General features: G+C 35.5%; 2 protein-coding genes across 5 annotated transcripts in view; one reads left to right on the top strand and one right to left on the bottom strand.

Moving 5' to 3' along the window:
* The window catches only part of ksr2 (kinase suppressor of ras 2), a 105,181-nt gene extending 89,153 nt beyond the window's left edge, over window positions 1–16,028 (bottom strand). For all 4 annotated transcript variants that reach the window (XM_056254746.1, XM_056254747.1, XM_056254749.1 and 1 more), the window contains exons 1-2: window positions 15,338–16,028; window positions 4,951–5,091 (exon numbers count right to left, since the gene is read on the bottom strand). In XM_056254746.1, coding sequence (XP_056110721.1) covers window positions 4,951–5,091; window positions 15,338–15,514 — 318 coding nt within the window. In that variant the 5' untranslated portion in view covers window positions 15,515–16,028. The remainder of the gene's footprint in view (window positions 1–4,950; window positions 5,092–15,337) is intronic.
* Window positions 16,029–17,327: 1,299 nt separating this feature from the next.
* On the top strand, window positions 17,328–27,018 carry rfc5 (replication factor C (activator 1) 5). The gene is made up of 11 exons (XM_056254753.1): window positions 17,328–17,464; window positions 17,949–18,013; window positions 18,219–18,355; window positions 22,069–22,148; window positions 22,361–22,434; window positions 23,299–23,458; window positions 23,885–23,966; window positions 24,078–24,207; window positions 25,786–25,863; window positions 26,274–26,328; window positions 26,850–27,018. The coding sequence occupies exons 1-11, from the start codon at window positions 17,418–17,420 to the stop codon at window positions 26,944–26,946; spliced, it is 1,005 nt and encodes a 334-aa protein (XP_056110728.1). The 5' UTR covers window positions 17,328–17,417; the 3' UTR covers window positions 26,947–27,018.
* The last annotated feature ends 12 nt before the right edge of the window (window positions 27,019–27,030 follow it).

The following is a 27,030-nucleotide window of genomic DNA, read 5'->3' as shown; positions in this document are numbered from 1 at the left end:
ATCCCATGAAGCACTTCGAGTTCGAATAATATAATATAAAACTATTGATTTAAAGATGTAGATTATATATACAGAAACAAATAAATTGAAATGATGTGGGCTAAAGGCTTCAAAAAAACAGCGGAAAAAACAACAACTCGTAGCTCACAGTAGGTTGGTCTTTAAATGTTTATAAGTTACTGTTCAAAATCAGCTCCCCTATGGAGAAAAATGAATATGATATTGGAATAGGATAAATGAATATGAATATTATAATTCTCTATATAGTTGCAATTCCTTCTCCACGTCAGCAGGGGGCTTCAGCACATTGGACAGCGCCAACACTTCAGCACTAAGGACAGCGGCACAGGAGAAAAACCTGTATCTTCTGTTATAGACCTTCTGTTTACAATGTGTCTTCCCATTAGATGGGAAATATTTAGAAATATACAGCATGGGGAGGCTCAGAATGAGCTACTTCCCCCAAAGCATCCTGATCCCTCATAAAGATGCTCTCACTGGCCAACTGACACATTTACATATAATTATACATAATCTCGCCACACACTCATGTCTGAATTTCACAATATCTAATTTTTCTATTTATTTCCTATTCGTTTTCGGGCATTTTTCTTAATTCCCTTTGTAAAGACATACCGGTAGTTGCTTGTAATACATTTCACAGCTAGGCCTAAACTCTGAAATGTGTGTAATTTGTTAACTTAGCTTTATTAAGATTTTATTAAGATCTTTTTCTGAGAATTTCCTATTATTATCAATCTCAGCTTGGAATCAAAGACTAATAATTAAACTATATAATGTAACACTGTTAAGTTTCCATGAAGAGCCTTGAACATCCATGGAACTTTCCATTGCATTAAAGGTTCTTTATAGTGGAAATCGTTTCTTTAGATTATTTAAATGTTCTTTACACTAAGACAAAAAAATGGGTTTTAAGAACGGTTCACAATTAAGGGGAGTGAAATTGTCAGTATAAAACTCTAGGAAAATATAGTGACATTTTCTTATGCAATATTTTGCACAGAAGAACATTGTGTCGCCCTGTGGACGATTCTAAAGATGTTGGGTAACACTTTACTTGAAGGGGTGTGCATAAGACTGACATGACACCTTCATAACCATGACATGAAATATGTCATGAATATGAAGTAGGGTTTATGCATGTTTATGACAACTGTCATTAAGTGTCTTTCGCTCAATAATGACATTTTGAATGCAAATATGACATTGTTTAAGATGTCTTTGTTATGACACATTGACATAAACCATAACATCATAACCTGTCAGTGTCTTTGTCATGACAACTTGACATTATATTAAGTTAAACTGTCATATGGTTGGTTTTGACATTGGCTGTCATAAGGCCATTATAACTGTGTCATGAATATTTTTCTTGACCTCAACTACAGTGGTACAAATTGAATTTGTCATTAAACAGTTATAATGGCTTCATGACAGCCAATGTCAAAACCAACCACCTGACAGTTCAATGTAATATTAACCAATAAAGCTAAGTGGTTTCTTAAGTTTGATAATTAATCTGCTAGGTCATGTTTATGACAGGTTGTGTTGTCTTAGTAATGTCAAGTTGTCATGACAAAGACACTGACAGGTTATGATGTATTGGTTTATGTCAAGGTGTCATAACAAAGACATCTCAAACAATGTCATATTTGCATTAAAAATGTCATAATTGAGCGAATGACACTTAATGACAGTTGTCACAAACATGCATAAAACTTCCTTCATATTCATAACATGTGTCATGTCATGATTATGAAGGTGTCATGTTAGTCTTATGCACACCCCTTCAAGTAAAGTGTTACCAGATGGGGTTAGTCATGCCTAAAACACATTAAACAAATTCTAACCTCTAACCCTAACCTTAGTGTTGGTAGCACATACTAAAACAGTGGTCCCTACAGTACAATGCCCTGCAGAGTTTAGCTCCAACCCTAATTAAACACGCCTGATCCAGCTAATCAAGGTCTTCGGGATTACTAGAAACTTCAAGGCAGGAGAGTTGGCGCTGGTTTGAGCTAAAAATCTGCATGACAGTGGCCCTCCAGGAGCAGAGTTTGAGACCACTGTACTAAAAGATAGCATTACTGTTTGTCACAACCAGATCCATCCATGATATTTTCAAACTCTGAACTGAATCCACGAAGTCTGAACTTCTCTTGACAGGTGACTGCATGATGGAGTTGAACAAGGAAATCAACTGTGGGACAGGGTTAGGGATGGGCAATGTACGGGTAGACACGATTTAACGGTTGAATTTTTCAACCAGCAGAAATTTTGGACTATGGTCTCTATCGTGGTTGCGCTCACGATAACCGTGAGCGTATTCTTATCGTGGTTATCTGTTGCTCTGCTACAGCGTCATGAAAGCTTATCGTTTGCATGCGTTTTTAAGCATTGCAGTTTAAAAACAAGTGTTGAAACGTAGTGAAAGAGAGCTAATTTCATTATATGCGGGCTATCTGAGAGATGGTTTCTGAGCACTGTCTGAGACACGCACACTAAAGCCACTGCTCATAAAGCGTGTGAGAAGTTGAGAACTGAAGATCTTTTTGTCGCCTAATTGGGCTTCAACAGTTAAATACACTTATCTGTCAAAATCCCTGTCTTTGCAAGTATCCTTGTAAACACAGTCATTTATGTCTTAAATGAACGTAAATAGTTGAGAAAGAAAACGCATGTGCAACAGTATATTGGATCCGTACATCCGGTTTTAAAGTGACAGCAGCCTAATATACCTGCTGTCGTCTGTCATTAGTGTTAATCAAACCAAAAAATCTCTCACTGCTCTTGACTGAATCACTTTTGTCTCACTTTAATAAGAATGTATATTTAATTTACACAGTGAAGATATGCAGTGTTTTTTATACATTTGATTAATTTATAGAATTATAATTTATGTAGGCTAGTATTTCATATTTCTAGTGCTTGAAGTTTTTCAGGTAGATCTATTTCTTTGTTTTACTTTAGTTTGTTGTCCTATTGCTTGTAATTAGTTTCTTTGTTCTTATTTTCTCACTGACTGTTTACTTGTCTTCAGAACGCTTCAGCAAGAGTTTGGTTACACTTTATTTTGATGATCCCCTTTAGACATTCTTGGCTAGTTTCACAAACCAGGCTTAAGAGTAGTCCCAGACTAAAATGCATGTTTGAGCTGTTTTAACTGAAAGCAACGTGCACTGACATATCTTAAAATATTGTTTTGTCTTAGGATGCACACCAGTAATGTTATTTTCTAAGGCACGTTTATAAAAGCTACTTAAATGTCATGTAGTTAAAGAGTTACTTATAGTATGTAGAATGTCTGTTAAGAGACCATCAAAATAAAGTGTTATCAGATATTAAGCAGAGAGTCTACTAATGCTTTACTAAAACTCTGATGAGAGTTTATAGACATGTAGGTGCATTGTGCAATGTTACTTAGTTAGTACAATGTCTAAATGGGACCATCAAAATAAAGTGTCACGGAGAGGTTTATTGTTTGTTTGTTTGTTTGTTTTTTACATAGGCTAGTATTCGTTTTGGTTTATATTAAGTGGCTTTAAGTATTATGTACTTACATTGAAAAATATGTACAATGTACTTATTGTGTTCATGTTGTATTGTAAAACACTTTTGCTGCTATTGAAGTGCGATACAGGTAAGGTTAGGGGCTGGTGTGGAGGTATGGGTAGGTTCAAGGGTGGGTTAAGGTGTAATTGAAGGGTCAACAGTGTAATTACATACATTAATTACAGCTGTAATTACATGCAGGTATTTTTTAAATATAAGTACAATGTAAAAACATGTATGTACACAATAAGTCCATTGTATCAAATTATTAATTTCAATGTAAGTACACAAGTACTTAAAGCCACTTACTATAAAGTGGGACCTTAGTTTTTGTAATATTGAAATTGGTGACAAGAGTTGTGAAATTTCAATGGTATCAACATTTTTGATGATATAAAAACCTTATTTAAAGCAAAAAAAAAAAAAAAACGATATCATGATATGTATCGTTATAGTGAAATAAAATGACTCATATCGTGATATCCACCTTATTCCTGAAGACCTTACTGCGTTTTGAATTATGGGTGGCACTTCCGGTTTGGGGAACTTCCATTCAAAAAGGCTAAAACGAATCATTTCAAATCATAAGGTTGCCCTACATATAAAGCTGATCTGTCAGTTTTCCTTCATGATTTATTTTCAGACATCATGAGAATAACGTTATACTTGGTATTTTAACGTGACATGTTATAAGAAGAATACCTATGGCAAGAGCTCTTTTCAGTCGTTGCTTTCTTTTACTCATGATGATTTTTATTTCTTCCTTTGCAATCCGCTGTAAAAGTATGAAAAAGGACAACATATACGGTACATTTGTGGTCTGTTCTCCTGAATTTAATTTATGATATTGCATTATTAATTCACTGGAATGCACGAAGAATCTCTCGTTATTCCATGTTATTTCCATGTTTGTTTTCACAGGTAAATGCAATTTATAATCTGTCAAAATGACGGAAATCACTTTGATATAGTGTCACGTAATGCTGAAGTTAATGAACATTTTTGATTAAGGCTTGTTTGTTATACAATAGGCTACAGAGATATATTTGCCTACTACAGTGATATTTAACCAAAGACTCGCGCTTTTGGGGCTATTTTTGGTCTGTTGAAAGTACCTAGTTGATTCTTTTAAACTTTTTAATTTTATTTTAATGTTCGATGGTTGAAGGGTGAGTCGATTAATGTCATCTCATTGTGACACTTTTTTTACGTATTGCGAGCCTTTCACTGATTGTTTACAGCTTAACGGAAGTTACACCCATAATTCGCGCAAAGCGTCATGGGGCGTCGGAATAAGGTGGATAAGATTTTAGTCATATTACGCTCCCCTGTTTGCACTTAACTAATTGACGACAAAACATACCGGATTGTACATACCTCAATAACCTCTTTCCTTAGGTTAACAATGCGGAACCAATGTCCCAGCTGCGGGAATCCATCCAGGTCCACATTCCGCTCCTGTAAGGACACTTTACGCTTGCAAGAGAGCTGCCGACTAAAGTACTTCACCAGTTTACCCTGGAAAGAAAGAAAGACTTTAAATAGCACTCATATTTTAACATTTTTAATATGTTATAAGTTAGAGAATTTACACCAATGTGTCACGCAGAATGTGCATTCAATTTTGCAATATCAACATAATTTGAAGACCTGTCACTCGGAAAGTTTCCTTCTCCTTGCATGTTTATTAAGATTACTGAGCAACTTTAAAACTCCCAAGTGTAGCACTCTCAGCTCTGTTTGCACATATTTGCACATATTTAAAATGTTATATCACCATGTTTACACAAATATTTTAAAGTTGGCATGAAATGGGAGTTGCGATAGTCTTTTCTTCACTAAAGTTTTTTATAGCTAACTAACCAACTGTGTGAACACTTGATAACCTGAGGTAAATGCAACGTTAAGTGAACATTTTTACAAGCTGCTTTAGTGATGTCTTTCCACGGTTGAAACACTGATTTAGCGATTAAATGAGACATTATACATTTCTATAAGTTGTACTGTATCTTTCAACATACATTTTGAAGTTCATGCATGCATTTTCATTCTGTAACTTGTATTAAAGAAGAAGAATGACTAAATGACTTTCTATCCATGCTGCCGCTTGAACTGAGATGCTACAGAGATCTGTCACGTCACATTTAAGAACGTCAAAAAACGCAATTTATTGTTTGAATTGCAGCGCTTCTGTGTTGCACGTCACACATAGGCTCACTATTGGCCGACGCTGGTCATGTGTGTGATGCGTGTGACGTACAACCTAGAAGCGTTGCGCAGTTTCACTACGTGAAATCTCACGGCCCACAGAGAAGGAAATGAATAGTTGAATTAAGTCGTTATTTTTTATTTATTTTTTGCGAACAAAAAGTATTCTCGTCGCTTGATAAACTTAAGTTTGAGCCACTGTAGTCACTCGGACTATTTTAACGATGTCTAACTTTTCTGGGCCGGACAGTTTCGATCCCTTAAGAAGCCTATAGAGGAGTGAGATCTTAATTTGTGTTCCGAAGATGAACGAAAGTCTTATGGGGTTGGAACAACATGAGGGTGAGTAATTACTGACAGAATTTTCGTTTTTGGGTGAACTAGACCTTTAATGAGTAACGGGTTTAATGTGCAATAAACCAATCAGAGTCTCATCTCCCATTTCCTTTAAAAGCCAGTTGCGCTCGCGCCATGACAGATTCGCTATTTACATGGCGGAATTTGCAAGCGGAAAGACTGAACGCTTCTCAAGCAAGGAAACGGATCTGCTCATTCATGAGGTTAAAACGCGCAAGCAGACCATCTACGGGACAAGCCGGATTCCACCATATCTTTATGTACACAATAATAATCTTTCACATTGTAATTCTTTTATTTTTAATGTTTGGCATGTTTTTGTGCTGCTGCGCGTCCCTGTGTGTGTAATAAGCAGATTGTACGCGCGTATTGGACCCGCCTAGGCCCACATTACTAATGCGCTCTTTAAATAACAAAAAAATACTGCGCCATTGACTTTAGACCAGGTTTCAGTTGGTCAAAAGCGCAGTCTATTTCAGTTGCCTCAAAATAGCAACGTGTCATCAATGCGCCCGAACACACCTCGTTTTCAGACCAGCAGCCCATGGGCGCAAATGCATTTGCTATTTGAACAATGTGGTGCAGGATGTGAAAATGATAACTGCGTCAGGCTGAAACTAGCAAAAAAACACTTGCATCGCGCCTGGCGCCGCATTGCACCGGGTGTATGATAGGACCCAAGGTCGGAGCTGATGGTCTAAAGACGATTATTTCAGTTTTATCGTTGTTTAGCTGTAAAAACAATAGGCCGATGGCCGATACGGAAAATAATTATTTCTAGAAATGCACAGATGTATCAGCCAATAATCGATATCCACTGATTATCATCCCTAAATTACAGATTATGCATATGCAATTTAAAAAAAAAAAATTCTAATGATGTGAATGGATAAATCAATATTCAGATTCCAAGGTAACTGTGTATTTTTATAACATATAACTGAAGTATAATTAGTTGTATGACACGCAAGCAGATCCATAAGCAAACTCTAAATGCAATGCGTGGCATTTTTATCTGTCCTTAATCTCATTCAATATTTTATGATCTCTTTGAGCTGATTTTAAGCATGTTGAAAAAACATGAATATTCTAAACTGGACAAAGTTTCCCAAGACAGTGATGTCACTGCAATGTCTATGCAGGGAAACGAGGAGGAATACAAAGGCAACATTTAAAGCTTTGTTACTTTCATAAATAAACAACACACACAAAAAAACTCACAAGACACACTAGCTATTTTCTATAGCATTTTACAGTTCTCTTTTATGTATTATATATATCTCTGTATGGCTAAAATAGCATCCAGTGGTTAACAAGGATGCAGTGTTGAATAAAGGGTAGGATTCTATAACATACAATAATTATATTAAACATTAGAATGTGACAGCAAAAAAAAAAAAAAAAAAAAATAGCAGCACTGTACAAAAACACATTATTAAACAGGGCCTATTTTGCAGACTTAACTATTCACAAAACTATTTGGTAGACAAAAAGCATAAATGCACTACAGTGTAAAAAATGATTCTTACATCAAGTAAATATTGCTAAAAATGCTTTTTCTGTCGTGACTTTTTAAGCACAGCAGGAAAGGTAGATGAGTGCATTTTTTAGTTTAAATAGGTCTACATTGAAAAAGGTTTTGTGGTTCAGCTCCCTTCCCAGCATGCACTGGGGCATGAATAATTAATATGGTTGCATTGTTTGACTGTTTAACAGTTTTATTCACACAGTTGTTGTGGGTTTTGTTTTCACGTTTAGAAAGTATATTTAGTTTTTCCCCATGTGATTCCACGTGAATATACACTGGGGGAAAAATGGTGTAGAAGAAATTTTCACTCAGAAATTGCTAGAAAATTTCACAAATAATTACATAGATACTGACAAGTAACACATTAAATTAAACATGAAATTATTACAAAGTATGAGAGGATGCACAAATGATTAAAAGAATGATAATCAATGACATTCACTCAAACATTGAATATAGTAATCTGTAAATGAATTCATTATTTAACTCACAAGTAATCCAAACTGACTGTTGCCCTTTGTTATGATTTTGTTTTTACAATGTACAAAATATAGAGCAAAACATGTTTTTATCCACAAGTGAGCCTATGAGGTAATGAATGTCACACACACAGCGAAAACAAAGAATTACGGTTGACAAATCATCCAGAAACTGGATGCCATCAAGATACATTTTGACCTTTTAAACTAATGAGTAAATAAGTATCAGCTATTTGATCGTTTCAGCCTTATCAGTTTATTGAACACTCTCCATCTACATCTCAGAAGTCTGTTCAGTTTCAATTGTGTTGGGTTGATCTCCCTTGGCAACACTGTTTGCTGAATGTTACTGTGTGAAAACAAAGCACGTTGTCTATGGGTCCCAGCTCAAACGCAAAGATTAAAGCCTAGAGATGTTCCTTCAAATGCATTCTCTCTCAAAGTTTTCAATTCACTACCTGAACTGAATACCCTTTCTGAACTGAAAAATAACTGACCCAAATCCAGGAAAACTGAATAATAAACTCCTGTCACAATACACATCACTCTCTCGTCATATTACGAACAAAACGGATTAATTCTTTAACCCAGGGAATCCCAAACTTTTTTTCAGCTGGACCTTTGGTACTGTAAACCCTGCTTTAATCCTTTGATGTCAAGTCAAGTCAACCTTTATTTCTGTAGCACATTTAAAAAACAACAGAAGTCGACCCAAAATGCTTTGCAGATCAAGCAAGATTTTTTTTTGAAAACAATACAATAAATTAAAAAAATTAAATGCAAAATTTACAAATGTAAATAATACCTTAATGTTTTTAGTTTTAAAAACAAACATATAATCACACCCAATCTGTATTTATTTAGAGAGAGTTACACATCTGTCCAATACAGTGGATGGAAGCAATGTAGTTTCTAATGTAATTTAAGCCAGCGGCAATTTGTAAGCAAAGGATATTCTTGATATGCTTGTTTTAACCCATTAACATTAACACTGAATGTTATGAATTCAGAAGATAGCATATAATCAATTATAATCCCTGATTATAAAATATTACAGATTCTATCAGTAGCCTAGCCTATCTGATGTATTTGAAGGACGGAGTTATAATTGCAATATACTTTAAAGGTGCAGTAAGCAATTTCTGAGAATCATTGTTGAACATTGTTTGGTATAGGCTATCTGAAATCAACCCAAACAAACACACACCGCTCCCTTCATTGCTCCGCCCCCAAAAATGCACAAACACACAATGCAAGAGCGGATGTCTCTTTATCGTAGCAGAAGCGAAGCAAAATAAAGTTTCTCCAAAAATAAAGTGAAGGTGACGAACGACAAGGAAGAATGAACATACATGAGTAAGCAAGAGTTCGTTGTTAGTCGCCAGCAGCGCACACTCAAAACCAATGTCATTTCACACTGCAACCGTGAGCGGTGCGTGAGCAGCATATTTTTTTCGCCGTCCATTTTAACCAATGAGTGCATTTAGCTTGGAGCAGTGAAGCAGGGGTTTCGGGGCCGGGTCTATTTTTGCTGCGCTGATCACGCTCAATTAAAGGGAAAGCACACGTTTGATGGACAAAACAAATATGATTTCCCACAAAAAGTGCTCAAAATGCACAGAATAAGCATGTCTACTGTGTTTTAACAAGAACTGGAGTATGCCAGAAAAGAAAATGAAGAATGAAAAATATTTATAGAAGATTTACCCATTTAAACTTGTTTTTAGTTATTCAGTTTGGGTGAAAGTATGGTGTATCATAAAAAACTAAAGTAAACTAGCCAGAAAATGTGATATATAAACTTTCTTTTAGTTTATTATGTAATACACAGACAGGTAGCCTATAGGCTCTAGCACTACCCACATTTAGCTGTTGTTTTTTTATCCATAGAGTTTGCTGTCTTGTATATCGAAGTATGACTGAAACAACATGATTGGAGCTATTTTCTTGGTTGTGTTTGCTGTTTACCATTTTCATGCGAACGTTGTACACACCCCAAGTTAACAAACTTTCAAGACTATCATGTTTATACATGACCAACTTATAAAAACAAATGTATAGGCTAGTTGTATAGCCTATACGGCTATATAGGCTAATTTAAATGATGGTTTCGGGCCTCCCCGCTGTTTTGGATATTGATATTACTATCTGCCTGTTTCAAAGAAATTTGATTTTGCTTGCCATAATGCCATACATGCTTAAATATAAAAATGCTTGAATGCTATATGAGTGGAAAGTACCTAAAATACTTTGTGACATAGATGTAGGGTATAAACAACTGCATTTGACTTCCTTTGTTTATTATGGTGTGAAAAAAAAGAAAAAAGAGTGAAATTTGTGTAGGAAAAGGTGTGAAACTTAAGTGCATGAACTTGCTGTTAGTAACCAACAATAAAATCCAATGAAAGGGTGCAGGGGGGTGAAGAGAAAGTGTTAAAATCACAACACAAGCGGAGATGAAAGTAATGAAGGCTATAGTAAAGAATGGGAGAAGCACTAGAAGAAGACAACAGCGTAATTGATGGACGAAATGGAATTGGAATTCCCCAAAAAGAAGTATAAAAAGACTAAGGAGTGAAGCACCCCTCAGATGCTGCCTGCATTAAGCGTGAAGGACACCTGATATTCCTCTGACTTTTTCTCTTTTGTAATGTCTCTTAGCCATCTCTCTTTCTACAGTCTTCAAATCTCCCTCTTTCTCACTCTCTCTCCTACCCCATCAAGAGTGGACACGCCCCCCTACTGCTGATTGGCTACAAGTGTGTTATGGTGCTCGGTCAAATCCAATTTCATCAATGTTTCTCAGAAATCCCTTACCGAACCTTTAAACCTGGAATGAGTTTTTATTATTTTTGGATGAGCACGTATAGTTAAAGAGGGATCACTGTATCGATGTAACCAAATGGCATTACGCTTTGAGCATCACTGGTGCAGTGCCTGGTAAATTGAGGATGCTAATGCACGTCCATCACCAGGTAAACAAGCAAGAACCCCCAGATAATATCTAATGTTTGTAATTATTATTCCATCAACATGAACAAACAAAGTGCTTCATTGTGACATGCTGACACTAGTGACGGCTTCAATCAACAGCCAACGGGAAAATGGGTTTCCCCACGTCAAGTGAACAGAGCACAAATATATTGGAGCTGTTGAAAAGCAGACTATTTGGTGGAGTAAAAAAAGGATAAATGCAATGCATTGCAATGCCAGCACGCATGCAACAGCACATAATCATGTTCAAAAGTATAATCATACACAAAAAACACAAACCTAATCGCAAAGTAAAGCAATACTAGATCATAAAAGACAACTGACTGACTATAGCCAAGCTAGTAAGTGTCATACGTACAGTAATAAATGGCCTTCACATCAAGCCCATAAGCAGGGATCACTTTTTGGACTTCTTGCATTAGAGCCAGTATAATGTAAAGAAGTATTTGAAGCCTAAACACGCTGAAACAGAGCAATAAAAGACAAACAACTGACTGCTGGGAGGAAAGCTGTGCCAAAAATCACACAGAACTGCAGTTGGATGTGGTTTAGTGTGAAATTCTCCATCCATTCAAACAGGTGCCCTGGGCTATGTGTCCAACAGGGAAGTTGTCACAAGGACTATATCTTTATATCTTCTATAGCAGTGGTTTTGAATGTTGATTTCAAGCACCTTATTCAAAACTGGTGTTTTCAATGTAATTTTAAACAATTTGTTAATTGCAGTATCTCTCAAACAGTGGCGGAGCCAGGGGGTGGCCAGGGGTGGCCATGGCCACCCTTGGCTTAAGCTTGGCCACCCCTTTGGCCACCCCTCTCACAACTGCCGTTTCTGTCTCTCTCTCTTTTTTTTTTTTTTTTACAAGAATTGCATTTTTAAAACACAGAACCGTATCTTACGACCACATAAAACGTGAGACTTTTCAGACGCGCACTCCAACTTCACCTCAGCACCAGGCGCAAGTCAAACGAGTGCGGAAATGTACAGTGCCGGATAAGCTTCAGCAGTGATCGGAGCATAGTAAATATAGAGTGGATGTTCCTCAACTGGTGGGTTGCAAGACCGTTTTGAGTGAGTCACATATGTCCAGTCAAAGAAACAACAATGTAATTCTCTTCTACTTTTATTTTGAAAGATCTGTGTGAAAGCTTGTGACACTTCTGTCAGATGCGGAGAAAAGCGCGTTGTCCTGAGTCAGTTGGCTATCTGCCGTAAGATGAGATGTTGCAAGGTCAACAAATGTCAGTAAAACTAACTTTTTACTGTCCTGTCAGACGGTGTACTGTACTTGCACATCACGCGCAAATGTGGCGTGCTGTAGCCGTAGTTCTGTCGTCAATTAACTCATGAAATAAAAAGGCGATCAAATCTGTGTCAAAACTGCATGCATGTATGTATTTGTTATATATGCGTCACATATGTCTAGACTACAATATTCTGCCATGTTCAAGGCACAAACTGATAGGCTATGTGGTTTTTTAATGTACAAATAAATGTGAGCACTGTGCATTTGTACTAGAAGATAGGCGGTAATTTTGCGTTAATTTGTAAAGGACAAAATAAAATGCATAATTTTTAAACCCATAAAATAACTCATTTTACATTCTGGAATTTATGTGCATGTTGACTTCCGCCTTGTTCACATTCTTGCACATAGGGATTCAAAAGAGATCTTTCCCCCCCCCTTTTTAATTAGGTATGATAGAACGGTTGAGATTCTTTATTTTGACTACTAATATAGAAAGTTGAAGAGTTAATTGATTATATAAAATTCAATGAAGGGTAAATAATCTTTCAACTACAGTAGTTATCTGCATGTCTCATCCATGAACGTGCAACAATGTTGGGGGTTTCGAGAACCAGAACCATGCTAACTGAGCAAGTTTACTATATGACTAAAGAACTTTAGCAATAGTGTGTGTCCCCTTTATTAATATGCCTGGAGGTGGCAAGTAGCTAATAATAATAATAATAATAATAATAATAAAATCAAATTCACTCAGTATTCCATGATTCCTAATTCACTACTCTCTCAATTACAATTGAATACAAATGAACTGTATTCAGTTGTGTAGGAATACATTATTTAAACTAATTATTATGTTAAAATGTATGTGCCACCCCAGACTGTTTGCTGGCCCCTGCCTGGCCACCCCTATGAAAAAATCCTGGCTCCGCCACTGCTCTCAAAACCATAGTCTGATATTTTCTCCTATGTTAGGCAACATTTTTGCTGTTTAATTGATTTATTGTATTTTGCTGAAAAGCCAACAACAAAAATATTGAGCGTAACCTGTAGTCCGATTCATAAATGCATTACTCTTATGAGCCGGTTCTTTTTAGTAGTTTAAATCAGAAACATATTGCGTGGCCAATGTAGTCGGATAGATTAATGAAAAAATGTATACAGTATTTATACAGTAGTGAATCAAATACATGGGTTGTGTTCGAAATTACCCCGTATACCCTTAAATAGGGCACTATTTGAAGGGACAGCCATTTGTGGTGGTGTCCAAGACCACAGTGAACGTTATTGAGTGCACTCATTCAATACCATAAAGCACCGCAATAACGAGTGTACAACTCATGTACACTCAACAGTTAGAGAATACCCATAATGCACTGTGACGGTCATGCCGAATGAATTCCCGCGTCTCGCCAGAAAATGGCGCCCGCAGCTGAATCATCCATCCATCCATTTTCAAAAGCCGCTGGTCCAATGTGGCTGCAGCGTAATATCCTATATAGGGGTGGACACCATTAATCCGGTAAAAATTTTGGACTATCGTTTCTATTGCGGTTACACTCACATGACATTGCTGTGCTACACAGTAACGAAAGCTTATCGTTAGCATGCGTTTTTAAGTATTGCTGTTTAAAATCAAGTGATTTTAAACCATTGAAGTAAATGACAATTCATTTCGCTGTCAGAGAGACTGTTTCCCAGCACTGTTTGAGAGACACGCGCGCAAATGAAGGCTTTTATTCACATTTAGGACTACACATTCATCAACTCACACATCAGTTGTTGAAAACAAAAGCTCAAGCATGTTCGCTTGACGTGCAAGAACCAATGAGATTAATTCTCGCGTGTTACTCGTCATGAGGTTTGTTCTCGGCTCGCACATCAAGCAGGTTCAGTTGAGCTTCTGTTTATGTTCGCTGATCAATGTTTAAATGTGAATAAAAGCCTAAATTCAATCTGTTCATCATATAAAGAGTTTGAGTCTTTTCATAAATTTAGACTAAACCACTCAATTCATATGGATTAGTTTTACAATCTCTTTATGAACTTTCTGAAGCGTCAAGGTGGTAGTTGTGTAACTGTCAGTGGAGGGACAGAAAGCTCTCCGATTTCATCAAAAAAATCTTAATTTGTGTTCCGAAGATGAACGGTCTTGTCTTACGGGTTTAGAACAACACGAGGGTGTGTGTAATTATAACAGAATTTAATTTTAGGGTGAACTATCCCTTTAAGTCAGCATGAAACCGAATCCAATGGCTAATAGAACCGGAAATCGTTAAGAAAAATCGCAATCCTACGATACCTATTGAGACACGTGACATAAAGGGAAAAAACAACAGTTAAAGGCATTTCAACAACATGTGTTTCCTCGCTCTCCCCCAAGTCTAATTTCCTGCAATTATTTATCGGACACCCTGATCTAGATATCGAGTCTTTGAAAAAAAAGAAGGAAAAAAAACATTTGGTCGACCTCTAGTAGCCTACACTGCCATCATGAAGAAAATATCTGGGACATTAACTCTTGTTACATAACATAATTTAAAACAATGCAATGTTTATATTGAAAGTACAAATGTTTTAATGACGTGGGCGATTTAAAAACGATTATATAAATTAATGTCAACAATAGGCCTTTCGGTGTCCATGTTAGCAGCGCGAGCGCACGAACCACCTTCTTCACCACCTGCAGAATGCGCAAGCTCGCGCCTCTCACTGCAGCGCGAGCTTCTTCATTTGTCACGCCACCACTACAGTCAATCCCCGAGATCCAACTTTAATTTGAAACACATTTAAAGATGGAAAATTGTTTAATGTGCATCATGCACCCGGGCACACATACGCTCTCGTGACATTTGTAGAAATGCGGGGGGGCGGGGGGGGGGGGGGGGGGGGGGGGGATGACTGGGGTGCAAAATTCACATTTGGGCTCAGGCAAATGGATGCTTGCTTACCTCCAGCGTTCGGATTTCTTTTTGTGTCAAGTCGTTGGATGTGGCACATTTGGTCCTCAGACCTTCCAAACTGGAGATACTAATGTCAATCATGTTTTGCACCAGTTCGCACTGCTGCAAGGCTTTTTGCAAACTCAGATGATGCTCGTCGCTTTTGGTCATATTCTCCTCGTCCATAATTTGTGAGCAGTGGTCCTTTTCTTATGTGCTGGCTACTTTTTTTCGCTCAATCAGATCAGAAAACACTTTAGATAGTGCGTTTAATGGTGTGATCATGAAAAACTAGACTCTACGTGTAAGGCGATTCCATTGTTGATATCCTGATATCCTGACGGTGTTGTCATCAGGGTTGCACAGTTTATGTTTGATGCTCCAGCTTGACTCTACCATGATACACATACATTGAAGGAAGGAAGGAAAAAATAAAAATCAGATCCTCGCTTCGGTGGCATCAGCTAGATCCATTGCGCGCTCGTTAAATGCAAAACAAATTGAGACATCTTTGTCATTGATGATTAAGGAGAACGATTGGTGATCTTTCTTAACGATAACGTCTGATTTGACTGCATGTATTCCCCTTCTGGAGCATCATCGGCTGCATCCCGGCGCTCCCCCATCACACCGACATGTTCGCGTCAATCAAATTCACAGCAACAGCATCAGCAGCATCGCACCGCCGACACAAGCAGGGGGAGAGAGTTCTCGCGAGATAAGCATCAATGCAGTGAGCTCACTGTTTGAACTCGGAGAACCTTTTCCAATCAAACCACTGTTTTTTATATGGTCATGTTTTATAAAAGTAGTTTAACTGCCTGTCACTTGCATTGGAAATACACTTGGATAAACAAAGTACACTTGTAAGTACATTAGGGCAGTATGCCCGGACATACTGCCCTAATGCATTTTCAAGTGTACTTTACAATTGACAAGATCCACTCCAAAAAAAATATATGACAGATTCAACCTGATTACATTGGGTTACACGGCAATAAAAGTAATTTTAAGAGCCAGGAAAAAAATAGTACAGCTTCACTTTTTACAGTAGGCTATATTAAAGTTTCCTTGTTTAAAAAACCCCAGCTTTGGCCAGTGTTTTGCTGGTCTTAACTGATTTGCACTGGTCTAACAACCTGACCAAGCTAAAGACCAGACTGAGCATGCATGTCATGTGTGAAAATAGATTTTGCAAAAACATATATATGGGTTATAATGATTACGAATTGCAGTCAGAGTGTGTGTGTGTGTGTGTGTGTGTGTGTGTGTGTGTGTTCATGGTTCAGGTATAGCTATTATGGGGACAAAATGTCCCACAAAGATAGCAATATCAAAATCCTTGTCGCAACATTTGTTGGTCCTCATGTGGAAACAGCTTATAAATCATATACTAAGTGATGTTTTGTGAAAATGTAAAAATGCAGAAAGTTTTCTGTGATGGAATGTATAAAAATCATTATGTCTACATGAAAACACAACGGGTGTGTGTGTATCTTATTGTTTGTTCAGGTTGCAAAAAAACGTATGCCTTTAACTTAAATAGGCTATAGATTACTGATTATAGTATTACCTGATTTTTTTTAAATTATTGTATTACTTTTTAACCTTTAATTTTTAATTAATTTTAATTTACACTGTGTTACCATTGTATCTGACAGCAAACCAAACTTGACTTGACTCAAATGACCAGAAATTAATAAAAATCAAACCTGCAAAAGCTTTATGTACTTTATCAGTTTGTGAGAACCCTTAAATAGCATACTCACGGTAACTGCTGCAATATCGCATTAGGGAATACAATGTGTATATAAATCAATCCATCCTTTTAAACATGATGCGTTAAGAAGTGTACCATTTACATCGCAGACACAGCTAACATTAACTAATGATGACTTTGATTATCTCTTAAACTCTTATTATGAAATAACAGTAAGCCAGTTCCTCGTTAAATCCCGCCTTCATTTAAAGCGCGCTTCTGATTGGTCAACAGACTGTCGGCAAGTGACGCTCGCGGATGGAAATCTCCGTGTAGTTGGAAAAACGCGCCAAGACACATTGAAGGGGCGATTGAACAAAATACAAGAGAATGGCATCAACAAGTAAAGCACAGCAGCAGATGAGAAATTTACCATGGTAATTGCATTTGGTAGTACAAATTTCGCTCTTTTGTTATCAGCTGATAATTATCAATAAAAGGCGTTAACGTTAATGCTCTTGGAGACATCGTATAGCCGACATGTGTAGCATTGCACAGTTTTGCTTTGTTTACATATTCTGCACGTATGACCGTGATGAATTTATGAATAATAATAAACAACCACTGGCTGTAGTTAAGCTCAATAGTTGAGAATAAATCAGGTTTTTGGTATGACAGCCGAGATTATACTGATGGAGAAAAGCAATGACTACTCAAGGGAATCTGTCAATTCACTGCAAAATATGCTAAATATCTGAAATAAGTTCTTTATTAATAATATCTAACTGTAATGATAGCTATTATCATTATCTATGTTTTTTTTTTTGAAAAGGTAAGAGAATTCCATTTGGAGTTGCTGTCACTAAACATGATGAAACCAAAAAAAGTATTATTAAACAAATATAATTTTTCGATTTTCAGGGTTGAAAAGTACAGGCCACAAACATTAGATGATCTCATCTCTCACCAAGATATCCTGAGCACAAGTAAGCAGTGATATGTATGGATTATAATTTGCACTCTGCCATTATTATTATTACTATTATTAACAAATAAAGATTTTCACTGTAATACTACTTTACAATGTACTATATATTACAATTTAGATGTATCTGCGTTCAATTTCAGTTAAACTAGTACATCCAGTACATTCTTGAAAATTTTATTGAAATGTAATTGTCTTTTCCACAGTCCAGAAGTTCATCAGTGAAGACCGATTGCCTCATCTGCTCTTCTATGGACCTCCAGGAACAGGAAAGACCTCTACTATACTAGCATGTGCTAAACAGCTGTACAAAGATAAAGAGTTCAACTCCATGGTTCTGGAGGTACTGTAGATTTTTTTTTAGATTTTTTTTACAGATGTTATCCAAATGCACATGTTTGGCGAAATCTTCCCCATGACAAAAAACATATTGTCATCCATTTAATTTAGTTGAAAAAGGTCTATTGTTAGTTTTGTCTGATGTTCTATTAGTCAGACATCAATTTATGATCACAGTTTAGTATTAATTTATATTATACTATTAAAGTCCCATTCACCAAGGACGATAACTAACGATAATGACTAAGATGTAGTTGTAAAAATCGTTCTAAATATTTTTTAAAAAGAATAGCAGAGTCCACACCACAAATATAACAATAACGGCACAGAGAATCAATATTGTTGGAATCACTTTCAGAATGATTTTTTTCTAGCTGATGAACGATAAATACAATGACAGCCAATCAGAATCCATCCTGCATCTGAGCAGCATATGACAAACCTGCATAGTTTGCCATGCATAGTTTAATAGAAAGAGCTGAAGCACCGGCTAAAACATGAAAACATGAGATGCAGTGGAGTGGAAAAAGCCCACAAAGTCTCCATGCAGTGTGTAGTATAGCTGTTTGTGTATGTAAAAGTTCTGCACAGTTTTAAAGATCAAAGTGCACGATAGATAAAGTTATTGTCTCCCAAAAAAAAAGAATCAATTCTGAACTGCCGAACCGAGTCCTCAGTAAAACGCTTATCCATTAAAGATGGGATAGTACCCACTTTATTTGGACCATCTTGCTCCCCTGAGTTAGTATGAATAATTATTGATGTATATATTTTCAACTGGGTGTTTGTAATACGTAATTTTGTGTTTTATATTGTGTAAGTCTCCGGCTAACTGGCTTACACACATTATTACTGTCTGTTAATCAGCTGTGGGACACTATTACCTAAAACTGTGTCCATTACTGCAGATTGTCTATCGTTCTTACTACTTTGAGTAAAGATAAAGGATGGAGCAAGATTTGTTTTACAAACTTTAATGTTGCATCAGTCATTCACGTTAACGTATGCACTGTTATGATACAGTTAATAGTACAGTTCCCACATGTGAACTGCAATAAATTAGAAATATACACTCTGAAATTCAGTAATGGTAATGTGCGTTTAGCTTCCGTGGACCAATCACAACAGACTGGGCCATCTGACCAATCAGAGCAGAGTAGGCTCGCGGAAAGGAGAAGTTTAAAGAGACTGAATCTTCAGACGCGTCTTTTGAGAATCATTGAAAAATTTGATGATGTACAATCAGTGTTGGGCAGTAACGCGTTACTGTAACGCAGTTACTTTTGACAGTAACTCATACTGTAACGCATTACTTTTTAAATAAATTAACTCCGTTACCGTTACCATATGGTGCGTTTGTCCGTTACTTTTTTAAATTAATTAATTTTGGCTGAAGTGTAGCCTACAGCCTAACCTGTTTACAGCACCCGTCCCTTAAAATACGGAATTGTCCCGTATTAACAAGTAAAATGACGCGTCCGTATCAAATCAATAAGGGACGCGATTTGTCCCGTATTTTACATAAGGCCCACACATAGCTGGATAAAAACATAGGCTTTACTATACTAATAGCAAATAGCCTATAAATAAATCAATTTCACAATAATGTTACATTATGATTAGAATCAAATTAATTTTGTCAATTTTCTAAGCTTAGAAAATGCACATTTATACGGGCTGAATTTTATAGGCCTAAAATAAATATTGTTAAGTAATTATGTGAATTACACTGCGCAAACTACTACCCATCGAATGAAGAAGGGTTGGCTCTCAGTCTCCACAGAACAAAATATTCATTTTATTTTATTTTTAGTGTTCGCATTTATGAGGAAAAAACAAAGTTACGGACGTGACAGTTCTCCATTACGGACGCGACGCGCTCTGAAAGCGGCACTAAAAGATGCTTTAATACTTGCAGAGACATCAAACAGAAAGCACAAAACCTTTCTTTAAAGTGAATTTCGTTTTGTATTAATTGTATCTTAATTTTAATCAATGTTTCATCAACCAATTGCCTGGATTTAATAAATAAGAAGTAAATATAGCAGACGATAGATAATCACGAAATGGAGGCGCCGGCGCGTGAACTGGAGCTCGTCTCATAAATTAACCGAAACTCAGCGTATAAGGTAACCTACTTGCCTCACAGACATGTCTACTTTTAAACAGAACAATTCAAAACGAAAGAAAACAGACTACAGACTGCTCTCTGCTTATGTAATCCATTTGAAATGTGCATTTCTCTCTGGCGCGTCTACTGCGAAGATCGCGAGTCAGCCTTGTGAGTCACCTCAGAAATCTTTGTGATATATTCAGTTTGTGCTGGTCTGACTCAAATAAAATAGTGTTTAAAAATTACTTTCTGTTTAAGTCAGTTTTGTGTTTGTATAGACCATAACGCATAAAAGGGCATTAATGGGAATATTAAAGAATGTTTTTTTTTTAAAGTAACTAAAAAGTTACTTTTAACAGTAACGCATTACTTTTTGGTATAAGTAATCAACAAAGTAATTGAGTTACTTTTTGAATGAAGTAACTAGTAACTGTAACTACTTACTATTTCTTAGTAACTAGCACAACACTGTGTACAATGTATATTATGAGAAAATGAAAGTGTTTTTGACCTTTGATGCATGTAAACCTGTTGTAGGAGACCTCCAAAACAGAATTAGGAACCTTTAATATAGCATAGTATAAAGGGGCACTTTAAAAGTTGAACTTCTTTTAACTTTACATGGCTTTCTAAACATGCAGCTCTCTTGTGACAGACGCGACTGTAACGGTCAAAGATGTCCGTCTAGCACTAGTTTACATTGAACACAATGGAAAACTTGCGTTCTCACAATGGAAAAATGCGTTCTGTGTGAATGGCTTGTTTAACCAAGATCTTCTCTGCATTGAGCTTCTAAATTTCTGCAATGTTATTAAAGTTGTAAGTGTTTATAATTTAGATTTGCACTGTGGCTATCTGTATAGCACTGTATGGGCTTTTTGTCCACAAATGAGTCCAAAATTAAAGCCACCCATCTTGTGTAAAGGTTGAGGGATTCTTTGACGCACATAATCCAAGAAATGACCCCCACACCCAATATAAATGCTAAACTAAGTATTTATTTCCAAAAGAGAGCAACAAAAAAGGTTAATGTTGGTCAATCAAACAATGTGTGGTCAAAAGCTGTGTGCTCTCTCCACCTTCACACCCGATTCCAATCTCCCCACTTCCTTATACAGAGTCACCTTACAAAATAAAAGTCATCTTCTTCAGATTCATCAAAAAAACATATTAAATCGTAGTTTAAGTCAACAATTAAGTTACATTAAATACAATTCAAACTTAAATGGCTCCAACAAGCACTTGTCAGTCTTGTGGCTGTTTTTAAATGTGCTTCATAAATAAAAGAACTTATCGTTTGTTGGTGTGACACTAATATAGTTATGGTTATGTTTATAGTTATCCTTTTTGGTGTGAATGGGCCTTTAATAGAAAGTTCGAGATAGTAAAAAAGACAATGGAAGTCATAGTTACAGTCAACATTCTTCAAAATATCTTATTTTGTATTCAACAGAAGAAAGGAGGTTTGGAACAACATAAGTGATGACAAAATGTATATTTTTGGGTGAACTTTTCGTTTAAAGCTAAATATGCTTGTTACAAATCTTTTTTTTTTTTTTTTTTTTTTTTTTTTATGGGAACTATAACACATTTGACTTCATCAGCTCAATGCATCAGATGACCGTGGCATAGACGTGGTGAGGGGGCCGATCCTCAGCTTTGCCAGCACGCGAACCATCTTCAAGTAAGAACTGTACCGACCCTTACAGCTCATATATGAACAACTTGTATAATATGATAATGTCATCTCACACAACAATATCATAATTACATTTTCATGTTGCAAGTTTTCTATTTGTTTCCATATTGCATGACATCTGGTCTTCTGGCTTTTATTGCATTAAAATATTTACTGTTGTAAAAGAACTGATCATTCTTTGTGTTTGCTCCTTGCAGGAAAGGCTGCAAGTTGGTGATCCTGGACGAGGCGGATGCTATGACCCAGGACGCACAGAATGCTTTGAGGAGAGGTAGCGTACCATCTGCCCCTCCATCAGCTCACCTGCTGAGCCCCCAAATGGCCCGATGGCAGAAGAATAGGGATCTGCCGTTTCACTGTCCACAGTGGGATTATGATTGGAAAAAATATTTAGAGAGTTTAAGGTTCATTTGGACAAAGCATTTGGATGTGTCTAATGCTTTAGATCCTATAAAAAATTATGTTGTGGATATCTAAGTGGATGAAGTTTTATATATATATATAAATAATTAATTTCAAATATTTTTATTATTAAAACATATATTTTATTTTATTTTGAGACCTGAATGAGAAGTCTGGTTGGAAAAAAACTATTTTGAGAGTTTAAGATACATTTTTATAATGCATCTGATTTTATTAAATAATTGCATGCTTTATATACAGGTTTTAAATGTATGAATGTCTGTTGTGAATATCTTTGTAGAAAAAGATCTATTTTAATTTAATGCTGTTCATTTTAAATATTATTAATTTAATTATTTTTTTTATATTATTCTTCATTTCAGATATTTTTCATTATTTAAAAAACGCCTACTAATTTGTATTTTATTTTGAGACATGAATGAGAGCAGTGTGATTCGATTTTTATTTTTATTTGTTTATATAACTTTTTTTTATAGGTTTTAAAATGCAAGAACGACCAGACTGGCTTAATCTAAGCCCTGTCTGTGAAACCAGGCCATCAATTTTTGTTTTATCATTTTATTTTATTGTTGCAGTCCCTTTGGAGATTTATTTGTGCAGACTTCATTGAGCCACACCTGATTCTCTCTCTCTCTCTCTCTCTCTCTCTCTCTCTCTCTCTCTCTCTCTCTCTCTCTCTCTCTCTCTCTCTCTCTCTCTCTCTCTCTCTCAGTCATTGAGAAGTTCACAGAGAACACACGTTTCTGTCTGATCTGTAACTACCTTTCAAAGATCATACCTGCGCTACAGTCTCGATGCACGCGCTTTCGTTTCGGCCCCCTGTCCCAGAGCCAGATGATCCCCAGACTAGAACATGTGATACAGCAGGAGAGGTGAGATGCTCATCACATCAAATCCAGGTCAAGTGGATGTTATTTATGAAATCTTCACTCACATTTTCTTCAGAAAATGCAAACATCTAGTTGTTTATATTTGTATGTAATTAGAAGAAAGACATCTGTAGATCGAGTAACATTGAAATGACAATATTAAGACCTTCTAGTGTTTTTATCAGAATTGCATCATCAGATGGATCCACTCAAAACACCCTGAACACAAAAGATCCTGGCTGAAGTGACCCAGCCCCATGGCCCATTTCATTAAAAAACTCTTCACACACAAACACACGTTTTATATCGGCTCTGACCTCCGGCGCAGTACAGCACCGACATCGGCTAATAAAACCAAACATTGTGCTTCCCTAGCATAGATTCATAGATATTTCAAAATCTGTTTTGTTCATGGTTTTCCACTGATAGCATTGACATCACTCCAGATGGCATGAAGGCCATTGTGACGCTCTCAACAGGAGACATGAGACGATCACTAAACATTTTACAGGTGTGTATCGTGTGAAAAAGTGGTGATTTGATGGTTTTCATATCATTTGGATTGCTGCTGGCATGAAGGATTTTCTTGAGAAAAATGTGTTCTTTATGTTTTGATGTGTAGAGTACCCATATGGCCTATGGGAAGGTGACGGAGGAGACGGTGTACACATGCACTGGACATCCTCTTAGATCAGACATCGCCAACATACTGGACTGGGCCCTCAATAAAGACTTCACCACTGCGTACAACCGTATCCTTTTTACTACAGTGGTTGCTTAAATAGTTCTTCAAGCTTTTCTGTAGCATATTACTTATCTTTTTTAAAACATGAATAAAAAAGTGTGGTCTTTTTGGCACTTTTTTTTATTGCTGATCTAAAGCGAGTGGTGACTTTATTTTACCCAATAACATTTCTTACCTCTCTACTAGAATAAGATGTATTTATTATTATTTTTATTTTAGTTTCTTGTTGTTTATTTTATTATTATTAATTTCCTTTTTTTTTTTTTTTTTTTTTTTTTTTTAGATTATTTAGAAAGTTTAATCTCAGTTTTGACTGCATCTGCTTTTATTAAATAACTGGATGTTTTATTCTAGGTTTTAAAATGCAAGAACATCTGTTCTTGATAAAAATCTATTTTTATTTTATTATATAAAGATATATATATATATATATACACACAAATTTTTTATTATAAAAATAGTATTTTATATTATTATTAATTTCAAAATTTTATTATTTTAAATTAGTTTTATTTTATTATTTTTAAAAATTATTATTTTTTAAAATATTTTTTAAAATATTTTTTTTATTTAAAATTATTATTTTTTTAAATTTTAAACAGTCCCGTTGGAGATTTATTTATGCAGACTTCATTAAGCCATTAAGATTTATTAAGATTCTCTTTCTCTCTCCTTTTCGGACTTTTTATTGATAAGAAGAAATGTGATCGGGTAAAAAAAGTCACCAGTTTGCTTTAGATAAAAGCACCTGCTTTAAATAAAAAGCAAATAAAATAAAAATGAATTACATTTTCTAAATTATCACAAAAAAAATAATATTATAATTATTAATGATAATAATTTAGATTGTTTATTAATCTTAATATAGATTCAAAATTCATTTATTTTTTCATCTTCTTCAAAGCATTAACAAAGAGCTTAAATAATAATTTTGTAATTGTATTTTCCACACATTAACCCTTTCCACCAAAGTAACTAAAATATACATAAAATAATCATTATAAATTAATAAGTAAAATTTACATTAAAATATGCACATTTAGAAATAAACATAAAATCCATATTAGGAAAATGACCACAAACATAGTTTATGCTCCATATATCCTAATATAATCTCTGTTACGTTTGTGGTCTGTACATGTAACATCTCTGATCAAACATCAAATTTTTATAAATATTACTATAGAAGCAAATGTTTTTATATATTGACATTTATAATAAAACCATTATTTTATTAAGGATATTTAACGGTTTGTGAGAATACCATTGTGATGAGAACTTGCTTATATACAGTGCTTGGCATAAGTGGACACACCCATGCTAAAGTTGACTAAAAAGAGGAATAAAACATCATCTTTTGGAAATTGATCTTAATGCCTTAATTAAAAAAATGTGGAAAACTCCAACCTTCAAGGACACCAATTTTCTTTGTGAATGAATAATGTATCATAAATAAATAAATGTTCATCTGTGCATTTGTCTTTTAAGGAAGTCCTCTTTTTAGTCAACTTTAGCATGGGTGTGTTCACTTATGCTAAGCACTGTAGTTTATGACGTTTCAAAAGTCCTTAACCAGGTTCAACAGAAATTATGCAGCTCAAAACTCTGAAAGGTCTGGCACTTAATGACATTCTAACCGAAGTTCATCTTCTCATTCACCGCGGTAAGACCACACTGTGAACAGAGTTTGAAGAAATCAGTTCGTGTTGAAAAGAAATAAAGAGTCTAGTAGTGAACTCTGCTGTAGTGATGAGCTAGATGTTTCCCTGCCCTCGCTGCCATGGAGATCCTTCTGTGGTTGTCATGGAAACCGGTTGTTCTTGTTTTTAAAGGACGCCTGTTATAAGTAGCAGAGTGTAGCATGCTTCACACACACAGAAGACACTACATATTAAGCTATATTCAGAATCAAGATTAGTATATCATAACTGTATATCAATATATTTATCGAGAGTTTCTGTAGGTTGATTTGTTTTGGAACTATAGAAAAGAGATGTTTAGATTTCGATTTTTTTACTGATCGGACATTTAGGTGGGTTATTTTGCTCTAATGTTTTTGTGTCTCTATTTCAGTGGACTTCCCTCCCTCTATCCGCATGGGTTTGCTTATTAAACTTGCAGATATTGAGTGAGTACATTCATTTTGTTTTAAGTTATTATTAAACATAGAATTTTTTTTTAACAATATAAATCTTTACTATCACTTTTTTATCAATTTAACACATCCTTGCTGAATTTAAAGTATTAATTTCTTTTGAAAAAAGAAAGAATAAAAAGGACTGACTCCAAACGTTTGAACGGTAGTGTATATTGTTACAAAATACTTCTATTCCTAATAAATACTGTTCTTTTTTAACTTTTTATTCATCAGAGAATCCTGAAAAAAGTATCATAGGTTATAAAAAATATTAAGCAGCACAACTGTTTTCAACATTGATAATAAATCCGTATATTAGAATGATTTCTGAAGGATCATGTGACACTGAAGACTGGAGTAATGATGCTGAAAATTCAGCTTCAGCTTTGATCAGAATTAAAATGAAAACAGATATTTTAAATTCCAATGTTTCATATTATTACTGTTTTTACTGTATTTTTGTACATTATGTACTTGAGCTTAATTTCTGTTCTTTCCTTTTAAACCATAAGGTATCGTCTGTCCTCGGGAACCAATGAGAAGATCCAGCTGAGCTCAATGGTTGCTGCTTTCCAGGCTGTTAGAGACATAGTAGTCAGCGACGGATAGACTATTGGTTCACACTTGACACATGAAAGGGTTTTGATGTCATGAGAGGAAGTTTTTACTACTTCTTCTTTTTACTTTGTTGTT

The sequence above is a fragment of the Rhinichthys klamathensis genome, unplaced genomic scaffold, assembly GCF_029890125.1.
Source record: "Rhinichthys klamathensis goyatoka isolate OS25496 unplaced genomic scaffold, OSU_Roscu_1.1 h1tg000114l_1, whole genome shotgun sequence".
Taxonomy (NCBI): domain Eukaryota; kingdom Metazoa; phylum Chordata; class Actinopteri; order Cypriniformes; family Leuciscidae; genus Rhinichthys; species Rhinichthys klamathensis.
This window is presented reverse-complemented; position numbering and strand designations above follow the sequence as displayed.

Excerpts from the sequence above, each read along its gene's own strand:
- rfc5 (XM_056254753.1), top strand. The coding sequence starts at position 17,418 with ATGGCATCAACAAGTAAAGCACAGCAGCAGATGAGAAATTTACCATG. Across the intron at positions 23,459-23,884 it reads CATGTGATACAGCAGGAGAG|CATTGACATCACTCCAGATG; the intron begins GTGAGATGCTCA and ends TTCCACTGATAG. Across the intron at positions 26,329-26,849 it reads ATTAAACTTGCAGATATTGA|GTATCGTCTGTCCTCGGGAA; the intron begins GTGAGTACATTC and ends TTAAACCATAAG.